This window comes from Chiloscyllium plagiosum, unplaced genomic scaffold (genome assembly GCF_037043375.1).
Source record: "Chiloscyllium plagiosum isolate Xiang-an unplaced genomic scaffold, Cpla_swu_hap1 HiC_scaffold_5, whole genome shotgun sequence".
Classification (NCBI taxonomy): domain Eukaryota; kingdom Metazoa; phylum Chordata; class Chondrichthyes; order Orectolobiformes; family Hemiscylliidae; genus Chiloscyllium; species Chiloscyllium plagiosum.
In genome coordinates this window covers 130,496,320-130,508,395 of record NW_028270143.1, presented here as the reverse complement: position 1 = coordinate 130,508,395, position 12,076 = coordinate 130,496,320, and the positions used below count along the sequence as shown (strand labels likewise).

General features: G+C 43.2%; 1 protein-coding gene across 1 annotated transcript in view; it reads left to right on the top strand.

Annotated features, from left to right (window-relative positions):
• slc39a4 (solute carrier family 39 member 4) overlaps nucleotides 1-12,076 on the top strand; it is a 68,459-nt gene that overhangs the window by 43,214 nt on the left and 13,169 nt on the right. The window contains exons 9-10 of the mRNA XM_043690938.2: nucleotides 8,762-8,813; nucleotides 10,450-10,602. Coding sequence (XP_043546873.2) covers nucleotides 8,762-8,813; nucleotides 10,450-10,602 — 205 coding nt within the window. The remainder of the gene's footprint in view (nucleotides 1-8,761; nucleotides 8,814-10,449; nucleotides 10,603-12,076) is intronic.

The following is a 12,076-nucleotide window of genomic DNA, read 5'->3' as shown; positions in this document are numbered from 1 at the left end:
AGACAGATCCCAGTAATTCCAGTTCTGCTTTGGCTCCTTGATGCCATGCTCAGTCAAATGTTGCCTTGGGGAGGTGAGAGTGATTGGCGTTGAAATCAATGCTACATTGGACAGTGTGTGGCATCAAGGAGCCCCAGCTAAACTGCAGTCAGTGGCAATCGGAGGAAAACTCTCTGTTATTTTGAGTCAAACAAAGATGACTTGTTGTTTTTAGAAGTCATTCATCTCACCTTCAGGATATCTCTGCAGGAGTTCTTCAGGGTAGTGTCCTAGGCCCAACTATCTTCAGCTGCTTCATCAATAACTTTCCCTCCATCATAAGGTCAGACGTGGGGATATTAGTTGTTGATTACACAGTACCATTCGTGACTCATCAGATACTGAAGCAGTCAATGTTCAAACTCAGCAGGACTGTGACAATATCCAGGCTTGGGGAAAAAAAGTGAAAAGTAATATTTGCCCCATAAAAATGGCAGAAAATGACCATCTAACCACCACACTTTGGCATTACCACCACTGAATCCCTTGATTGGGGATTAACATTAACCAGAATATGAAATGGACTAACCATGTAAATGCAGTGGCTACACGAGTAGGTCAGAGGCCAAGAGTAATTCACCTCCTGACTGCCCAAAGTCTGTCCACCATTTACAAGGCACAAGTCAGGAGTGCAATGGAATACTCTCACTTGCCTGGATGAGTCAAACTCCAACAACATTCAAAGTGCTTGTTTAATATTCATTCATACGATGCGTTAAGAGTCAACCACATTGCTGTGGGTTTGGAATCACACCTCGGCCGGTTTCCTTCCTGAAGGGACAATTGACAATAAGTTTGTGGTCATCATTTGACTCTTAATTCCAGATTTTTACTGAATTCAAATTCCACCATCTGGATTTGTACCCAGGTTCCCAGAGCATTACCTGGGTCTCTGGATTAACAGTCAAACAATGCGGCGCTGGAAAAGCACAGCAGGTCAGGCAGCATCTGAGGAGAAGCAGAATCGACGTTTCGGGCATAAGCTCTTCATCACGATGAAGGGCTTATACCTGAAACAGCAACTCTCCTGCTGCTCAGACGCTGCCTGACCTGCTGTGCTTTTCCAGCGCCACATTTTTCGACTCTGATCTCCAGCATCTGCAGTTCTTAATTTCTCCTCATCTCTGGATTAACAGCAGCGATAATACCACTAGGTTTCCACGTCTCCTGACATCGTTTAGATCAAACCAGCCCGCTTGATTGGCACCACATTAACAAGCATTCATTCCTTCTGCCACCAATGCTCTGTAGCAGCAATGCATACCATCTATGAGATGTACTGCAGAATACTCCATCATTTTATTAGACTGTGATTGATCAGATTATGGTCTCAGCTTCATTCTTCTGCCTTCCTCCCCACCACAAACATGATTCCCATGTAGGTCAAAAAACAATTCTTATAATTCAGCCCTGACTGTATTCAATGATCAGGAATCACAGAGATATTCCATTGTAGCAGAGGCTGTTCAGCCTATCTGGCGTGCCCCAGCTCAATAAATCACTACCTAATGCAATCTCCTGCTTTTTTTCCCCAAACCCTTGCACGCTATTTTTATCCATAAAATCATTCAGTGCCCTCTTAAATGCTTCAATTGAATCTGCCCCAGCCACATTCCCAGGCAGTGCGTTCCATACTCAAACTTTTTGCTTGCTGAACTGGAAGGTTCATTTCCGGACATTTCATCAACCTACCAGGTAACACCTTCAACAGGCCTACAGGCAACGCACTATACATGAGTCCTGCTTTCTATTTAAATGTTTGGGTTTCTTTGAGTTGGTGATGTCATTTCCTGTGGTGATGTCATTTCCTGTTCTTTTTCTCAGTGGGTGGTAGATGGGGTCTAATTCAATGTATTTGTTGATAGAGTTCCAGTTGGAATGCCTTACTTCTAGGAATTTTTGTGTGTCTCTCTGTTTGGCTTGTCCTAGGATAGATGTGTTATCCCAGTTGAAGTGGTGTCCTTCCCCATCTGTATGTAAGGATACTAGTGAGAAAGGGTCATGTCTTTTTGTGGCTAATTGGTGTTCATGTAACCTGGTAGCTAGTTTTCTGCCTGTTTGTCCAATGTAGTGTTTGTTACAGTCCTTGCATGGTATTTTGTAAATGAAATTAGTTTTGCTTGTTGTCTGTATAGGGTCTTTCAAGTTATTTGCTGCTGTTTTAGTGTGTTGGTGGGTTTGTGGGCTACCATGATGCCAAGGGGTCTGAGTAGTCTGGCAGTCATTTCCAAGAAGTCTTTGATGTAGGGGAGAGTGGCTAGGGTTTCTGGACGTGTTTTGTCTGCACGTTTGAGTTTGTTGCTGAGAACCATCCAGAACCTCAACCTGAGCTACAAATCTTCTCAAAACTCGTTAATTCTTTAGTATTAAAAGAAATGGCTACTGAGATAATAGGTGCTTTGGTTTAATTTCCTAAAATTCCGTAGGGTCTGGAAAGATCCCATCAGATTAGTAAAATTACCTCCTAAATATAAGGAAGGAAGGAAATAAAGCAAACTACAGGCCAGTTACTTTAACAGCTGCCTTAATGAAAAGTCTGAAATCTATTATTGAGGAGTTTATAGCAGGGCACTTGAAATATTTCGATACATTCAGGAAGAGTCTACATGGTTTCTGAAAGCAAAATCACATTTGACTGAATTATTAACATCTAACACTGACAAAGGGGAACCTACAAGTGTGGTTCATTTAGATTTCCAGAAGGTAATTTTCAAAGAACACCAAACAAAATAAGAGACCATGGTGTAGGGTGCGATAGTAGCAAGGAGAGAGGATTATTTGGCTAACAGAAAATAGAATAGGCATAAGTGTGATTATTTTTGGTATATATGAGTTTGGAAGGGTCTGAAAGGGTTAATACTTGATTGTGTGAAAGAAGCACTATCCATTACAATAACATCAAGAGGACTGATGGGGAAAGTAATTGAAGATTTTGAGGAGTCAGACCTAAGGCCAGGCCCTCGTAATTAACTCCATAACTCAGTTGGCACAGAATGGCCAAATGACTTTTCTTGTTGTTGGAAACCTTTATCCATACATCACAACAAGAATGCTGCAAAATTTGGATGGCTGGACTTCTCTCTCCCTCAGCCCTTTCAGGATTGCTTTCACCTTCTATTTTCCCGCTGACTACATGTAAATGAGGGTGTTAGTGGGCAATGCAGGGAGAGAGGGATTTGGGTCAAACCAGGACCTACATGAACTTTTCTTCTCTCCAGCCCAGTTACTGGTTTTCCAGGCTGTAATTTAGAAGGTAGCACAGCCTCCATTCACCCATTCATTCCAGATTTCTTCTTTCTTAATAGGAACAAAGAAAATGGGAGCATGAGTTGGCTGTTCGAGCCTGCTCCACCATTCAATATGATCACAGCTCGCATTCTACCCAACACCCTTTTCTTGCCTTTACATCATACCCTTTGATCCCTTTCGTCCTAAGAACTATATCCAACGCTGTCTTGAAAACATTCAATGTTTTGGCATCAATTGCTGTCTATTGCTTCCAGAGAATTCCATAGGTTCATCACTTTCTGAATTGAATTGAATTGAATTTATTGTCGCTTGTACCGAGGCACAGTGAAAAGCTTTGTCTTGTGAGCAATACAGGCAGATCACAGAGTTAAGGAGCATAGATAGTAAATAATAGGGAAACAGTGACAGAAACAAAAATAACAGGTCCAGGAGAATAGAACATAGAACATAGAAGAATACAGCGCAGTACAGGCCCTTTGGCCCTCGATGTTGCGCCGATCCAAGCCCACCTAACCTATACTAACCCACTATCCTCCATATACCTATCCAATGCCCGCTTAAATGCCCATAAAGAGGGAGAGTCCACCACTGCTACTGGCAGGGCATTCCATGAACTTAGTGAAGAACCTACCCCTAACTTCAGTCCTATATCTACCCCCCCTTAATTTAAAGCTATGCCCCCTTGTAATACCCGACTCCATACGCGGGAAAAGGTTCACACTGTCAACCCTATCTAACCCCCTAATCATCTTGTACACCTCAATCAAGTCACCCCTAAACCTTCTTTTCTCTAATGAAAACAGCCCCAAGTGTCTCAGTCTATCCTCATACGATCTTCCTTCCATACCAGGCAACATCCTGGTAAACCTCCTCTGCACCCGTTCCAGTGCCTCCACATCCTTCCTATAGTATGGCGACCAAAACTGCACACAATATTCCAGATGCGGCCGCACCAGAGTCTTATACAACTGCATCATGACCTCAGGACTCCGGAACTCAATTCCTCTACCAATAAAAGCCAGTACGCCATATGCCTTCCTCACCGCACTATTTACCTGGGTGGCAACTTTCAGAGATCTGTGTACATGGACACCAAGATCCCTCTGCTCATCCACACTACCAAGTATCCGACCATTAGCCCAGTACCCCATCTTTTTGTTATTCTTCCCAAAGTGAATCACCTCACACTTAGCTACATTGAATTCCATTTGCCACCTTTCTGCCCAGCTCTGCAGCTTCTCTATATCCTGCTGTAACCTGCCACATCCTTCCTCACTGTCAACAACTCCTCCGACTTTCGTATCATCCGCAAACTTGCTCACCCAACCTTCTAACCCCTCTTCCAGGTCATTTATAAAAATGACAAACAGCAATGGTCCCAAAACAGATCCTTGCGGAACACCGCTAGTGACGGCACTCCATGAAGAAACTTTGCCATCAACTACTACCCTCTGTCTTCTTCCATCCAGCCAATTCCTAATCCAAACCTCCAACTCACCCTCAATGCCATATCTCCGTATTTTCTGCAGTAGCATACCATGGGGAACCTTATCAAACGCCTTACTAAAATCCATATATACCACATCTACCGCTTTCCCCTCATCAACCTCCTTCGTCACCTTTTCAAAGAATTCAATAAGGTTTGTGAGGCACGACCTGCCCTTCACAAAACCATGCTGACTATCCTTGATCACATTATTCCTATCCAGATGTGCATAAATCCTATCCCTTACAATTCTTTCTAAGACTTTGCCCACAACAGAAGTGAGACTCACCGGCCTATAGTTACTAGGGTTATCCCTACTCCCCTTTTTGAACAAGGGAACCACATTTGCTATCCTCCAGTCTTCTGGCACTAATCCTGTAGACAAAGAGGACATAAAAATCAAGGCCAATGGCTCTGCAATCTCCTCCCTTGCTTCCCAGAGAATCCTAGGATAAATGCCATCAGGCCCAGGGGACTTATCTATTTTCACCTTTTCCAGGATTTCCAACACCTCTTCTCTACATACCTCAAAGCCATCCATTCTACTTATTTGTGACTCAGTATTCACATCGACGACAATGCCCTGTTCCTGAGTAAATACTGAAGAAAAGTATTCATTCAGTGTCTCCCCAATCTCTTCCGCCTCCACACGCAACTTCCCACTACTATCCTTGACTGGACCTATTCCTACCCTAGTCATTCTTTTATTCCTAACATACCTATAGAAAGCCTTAGGGTTTTCCCTAATCCTACCGACTAAGGACCTTTCATGTCCCCTCCTTGCTGCTCTTAGCTCTCTCTTCAGGTCCTTCCTGGCTACCCTATAACTCTCAATCGCCCCAATTGAACCTTCACGTCTCATCTTTACATAGGCCGCCCTCTTCCATTTAACAAGGGATTCCAATTCCTTATTAAACCACGGCTCCCTCACACGACCCTTTCCTCCCTGCCTGACAGGTACATAATTGTCAAGGACACTCAATAGTTGCTCCTTGAACAAGCTCCACATATCATTTACACTCTTGCCTTGGAGTCTACTTTTCCAAGCCACACATCCTAAGTCATGCCTCACCGCATCATAATTTCCCTGACCCCAGCTATAACTCTTGCCCTGTAGTACACACTTATCCCTCTCCATCACGAGAGTAAAAATCACCGAATTATGGTCACTATCCCCAAAGTGCTCACCTACCTCTAATTCTAACACCTGGCCTGGTTCGTTACCCAGAACCAAATCCAGTATGGCCTCACCTCTTGTTGGCCTGTCTACATATTGTGTCAGGAAACTCTCCTGCACACATTGAACAAACACTGACCCATCTAACGAACTTGAGCTATAGCTTTCCCAATCAATATCAGGAAAGTTAAAGTCCCCCATAACAACCACCCTATTACTGTCACTCATCTCCTGAATCACCTTCCCTATCCTTTCTTCAATGATTCTAGGACTATTAGGAGGCCTGTAAAAGACTCCTAACAGGGTGACCTCACCTTTCCTATTCCTAACCTCAGCCCAAACTACCTCAGATGGCAAGTCCTCATCCATCGTCCTTTCCACCACTGTAATACTATCTTTGACAAGCAATGCCACACCTCCCCCTCTTTTACCCCCACCTCTGACCCTACTAAAACATTTAAATCCTGGAACCTGCAACAGCCAATCCTGTCCCTGTTCTAGCCATGTCTCCGTAATAGCCACAACATCGAAGTCCCAGGTACCAACCCACGCTGCAAGTTCACCTACCTTATTTCGTATACTTCTTGCATTGAAGTATACACACTTCAAGCCACTTTCCTGTTTACAGGCACCCTCCTTTGAAATTGATGCCATGTTCCTAACCTCCCTACACTCCAGGCCCTGCACCCTGAAGCTACAAGCTGGGTTCCCATGCCCCTGCAGAGTTAGTTTAAACCCCCCCCAATGTTAAGAGTTTGTGAGTCCATTCTGTATTTGAACAACAGTAGGGTAGAAACTGTTCCGAAACCGCTGGTGCGTGTGTTCAGGTTTCTGTACCTTCTCCCCGATGGTAGAGGTTGTAGAAAAACATTGCCAGGGTGGGATGGATCTTTGAGAATCCTGCCGGCCTTTCCTTAACAGCGGGCCTGGTAGATGGATTCTATAGATGGGAGGTTGGCCTTTGTGATTGTCCAGGCCGAGTTCACCACTCTCTGTAACCGTCTCCGATCTTGAATGGTACAATTGCCATACCAGGTAATGATACACCCAGACAGAATGCTCTCGATGGTGCACCTATAAAAGTTGGCAGAAAATTCTCCACCCCTCTGTTCTAAATGGGCTATCCCAAATCCTGACTGTCACACCTGGTTCTGGATTCCTTGGTCATCGGGAACATCCTTCCTGCATTTACCCAGTCTAGTCCTATTAGATTTTTATAGGTTTCTATGAGATCCCCCACCTCATTTGTTTAAACCCCACGAATATAGTCCTAACCAATTCAATCTCTCTCACTACATCAGTCCTGGCATTCCAGGAACCAGTCTGGTAAACCTTTGTTGTACTTCCTCTGTAGCCAGAACATCCTCCCTCAGATAAGGAGACAAATCTGTACTCAATATTCCAAGTTTGGCCTCATCCAACCTCTGTACAATTGCAGCAAGAGATCCCTGTGCCTGTACTCCAATCCTCTTTGCCTTCTTCATCCCAATGCACTTGTATGCTTACTTTCAGTGATTGGTCTCCAAGGACACACAAATCTTATTGCACCTCCACATTATACTTCATATTGCCTACTCACTCACCTGTCAAACTCATACTGAAGCATCTCTGCATCCTTCTCACAGTTCACCCTTCAACCTAGCTTTGTGTCATGTATAGACTTGGAGATATTACTTAATTCTCCCAGCTAAATTATTAATATATATTATAAACAGCTGGTGTCCAAGCACTGACTTCTGTATTACCTCACTGGTCACTGCCAACCACTAAGAAAATGACCCATTTATTCCTACTCTTTGTTTCCTGTCTGTCAGCCAGTTCTCTATCCATGTCAGTACACTACCATAATCCCATGTGCTCTAATTTTACATTCCAATCTCTTATGTGTGACATTATTGAAACCTTCTGAAAATAGTTCTTCTCAACAAGTGCTGAAGGAATTGGCCTCTGCTGCTACTAATATGGCAGCAGCAACACTGCTGGGAATCTTCACCTTTGTGTAAATAAAACAAAGAACTGCAGATACTGGAACTCTGAAATTGTTGGAAAAATTCAGCAGGTTTGGCAGCATCGGTGGAGAGAAAACAGCCAACATTTCGAGTCCAGTGATCCTTCTTCAGAACTGCTGAACTTCACAGCAGTTCTGAAGTAAGGTCACTGGACTTGAAACATAACTGTTTTCTCTCCACAGGTGCTGCCTGAGCTGCTGAGTTTCTCCAGCCATTTCTGTTTTAATCTGTACTTTTTTTACTAGCTTTTTTACTTTTTTACAGGGCGGCACGGTGGCCCAGTGGTTAGCACTGCTGCCTCACAGCTTAAGGTCCCAGGTTCGATGCCAGCCTCGGGCGGCTGTCTGTGTGGAGTTTGCACATTCTCCCCGTGTCTGCGTAGGTTTCCTCTGGGTGCTCTGGTTTCCTCCCACAGTCCAAAGATGTGCAGGTTAGGTGAATTGGCCGTGTTGAATAGCCCATAGTGTTAGGTGCATTAGTCAGAGGGAAACGGGTCTGGGTGGGTTACTCTTCAGAGGGTCGGTGTTGACCGGTTGGGCCGAAGGACCTGTGTCCACACTGTTGGGAATCTAATCTAATCTAGTTTCTGGAGTCTTGCCATTGCATAGTAACCCCACCTGACAGGATTAATCGTATTCTGGGTCAGATAAGCAAGGATGGGTAAAATTCTTTCATGTCTATTTTTCTAAATCTATTGTTCCTCCTTTCTTTTCTTTGAATGTTACTACTCGTTTTGAATTTTCTTTTCTCTTCCCTGAATCCAACCAGATACTAATCACTTGTTTCTGTCCCCTTGTTCAGACAGCTTCTGAAGTGTCCTTAGAAAGTGATTCTGGTCAACATCACACTAAAGGTTAGTTTGGTTAAATTTTGTCAAATTGACAAGATTTTGAATTTGAATGACTTCATCTTTAGAACATAGAACATAGAACATAGAACATAGAAGAATACAGCGCAGTACAGGCCCTTGGGCCCTCGATGTTGCGCCGATCCAAGCCCACCTAAACTACACTAACCCACTATCCTCCATATACCTATCCAATGCCCTCTTAAATGCCCATAAAGAGGGAGAGTCCACCACTGTTACTGGCAGGGCATTCCATGAACTAATGACTCGCTGAGTGAAGAACCTACCCCTAACATCAGTCCTATATCTACCCCCCCTTAATTTAAAGCTATGCCCCCTTGTAATACCCGACTCAATACGCGGGAAAAGGTTCATACTGTTGACCCTATCTAACCCCCTAATCATCTTGTACACCTCAATCAAGTCACCCCTAAACCTTCTTTTCTCTAGTGAAAACAGCCCCAAGTGTCTCAGTCTTTCCTCATACGATTTTCCTTCCATACCAGGCAACATCCTGGTAAACCTCCTCTGCACCCGTTCCAATGCCTCCACATCCTTCCTATAGTATGGCGACCAAAACTGCACACAATATTCCAGATGCGGCCGTACCAGAGTCTTATACAACTGCATCATGACCTCAGGACTCCGGAACTCAATTCCTCTACCAATAAAAGCCAGTACGCCATATGCCTTCCTCACCGCACTATTTACCTGGGTGGCAACTTTCAGAGATCTGTGTACATGGACACCAAGATCCCTCTGCTCATCCACACTACCAAGTATCCGACCATTAGCCCAGTACCCCATCTTTTTGTTATTCTTCCCAAAGTGAATCACCTCGCACTTAGCTACATTGAATTCCATCTGCCACCTTTCTGCCCAGCTCTGCAGCTTCTCTATATCCTGCTGTAACCTGCCACATGCTTCCTCACTGTCAACAACTCCTCCGACTTTCGTATCATCCGCAAACTTGCTCACCCAACCTTCTAACCCCTCTTCCAGGTCATTTACTGCCAGACTTTGTCAGACTTGTGCTAGAATTGCAATAAAGTTTCAGTGAGATAGAAGAATAAAATTCAGGGCTCTTGTTTTATTCATTTCCATACATCGCTAACATGAAACATTGCAGTGAGTTTAATTTCTGTTGATCTAGAATTACACAGAACTTACAATTTGGTTGGCTCATAGTGTCCATTCCCTGCGGTCTGTCAGTATTTGTTCACTTTTGATGAGCTATCTGACACTATTCACGACATGCCTTACATTATTTACAAGATGTACCGATGTACCAACCTGTGGAAAAAAAGGTACTGAAGAAAGTTTTACCTACTTACACCTTGTTACAATATCCTGCAAGGATACCCTTGTTTATTGGACTTGCAGCTACAATTTCTGATGAAGGGCTTTTGCCCGAAATGTCAATTTTCCTGCTCCTCGGATGCTGCCTGACCTGCTGTGCTTTTCCAGCATCATTCTAATCTTGACTCTAATCTCCAGCATCTGCAGTACCCACTTCTGCCTTACACTTGCCCAGTTGGTAAAATATTGTTCCTAGTGGAATTGATGAATCACCTGGAAGAAATATATCGTAACAGATTGTTTGAGTGTAATCATAACATGTTGACTTTCCTTTCTCTCACAGGCTTGAGGGTGCTACCATATATGATAGTGATTGGCGATGGTATCCATAACTTTGCAGATGGACTGGCTCTAGGAGCAGCGTTCTCTGTTTCCTGGAAGACAGGACTTGCCACAACACTCGCAATCTTGTGCCATGAGCTTCCACATGAAATGGGTACTTTTTTTTATCACTCCATTATTAAAAGATTTTCCTTTATTACAAGACAGTTAGACATAAGAAAACTATTCTGTCGATTATGGTTTTGTGTTGAGGTCCTCATGCTTTTAAGTTATATGCTTAAGTATTAAATGGAAATAAATATGTGGAGAACATCAATTGGTGCTGTGTCGTTCGCCACAAGTAGAAATTGTATTATCACACTGAAATAAACAGAGAAGTATAAAGTACAGCAGTATTTTTCCATAAGGGATCAACCTTTTATCTTACACATGAACACTGTTATGTGCAACAGAGAGTAGAATAGGTAATTCAGCCCCTTGACCCAGCTACATCATTTAATAAGATCAGAACTGGTGTGATTATGACCTCAAATCCACAGCCCTTCACCCCTGTTTCTCAAGAACTGATTGAGCTTTAACTTAAAATAATTTTTAAAATCTGACTACGGTACTTTTTCAGGAAGAGAGTTCCAAAGGAACCGCCAGGATAAGCAGTGGTAGATCTTGGATGTGGCATTAGTGTCAAAGTAATGCTCTTCAGAATCAGTCAATTGTCCAGCTTCAAAATCCATAAATTCCCCAAAACCAGTGAAACAATGCAGAGCAATAATGTTCCAATAATCATTAAAGCTTCTTCTGTACACAACCTGCCATTCATCCACTAAAGGTTAATTTATGCATAATACACCCTGAAATTGTTTGTCTTGCCTTTGAGGTTTACACAATTATGAGGGGCATTGGTAGAAATGTCAATTATTAAAGGACAGAGGCTTAAAGTAAAAGGGGGAAAGTTTAAAGGAGATGGGAGAGGGCAGGTTTTTCACACAGAGGGTGGTAAGTGCTTGGAATGTGCAGCCAGAGATGGTGGTGGTGACAGATGCAATAGCAATGTTTAAGAGGCATCTTGACAGGTAAATGAAGGCAGGCAGGGAATAGAGGGATAGGGACAGCATAGATGCAAAAGGTTTTTAGTTTGCACATTCTCCCCGTGTCTGCGTGGGTTTCCTCCGGGTGCTCCGGTTTCCTCCCACAATCCAAAGATGTGCAGGTTAGGTGAATTGACCATGCTAAATTGCCCGTAGTGTTAGGTGCAGGGGTAAATGTAAGGGAATGGGTCGGTGTAGACTTGTTGAGCTGAAGGGCCTGTTTCCACACTGTAGGGAATCTAAGAAATCATAGCTCACAGAATGTACAGTAAAAGATCAAGGTGTCATACAATTGATGTGACGTATTGAACAAACCTAGATTGCTGTTAAATATTTAATCACTTAGAATGGGTTGCAGGTTTAGATTCAAAAATATGTAAATCTTCGAACTTCTTTCAAGTCACATTCCTGAGATGACTTAAGGTTTTATATAAAAAAAAAACTGACATCTCAACTCAGACCATGCATTAAAGGTGTGAGGTTAGAGTCTGTATGTATTCCAACCTTGAATCAGACTAGTTCTATTTCCAATGTAGGAATTTA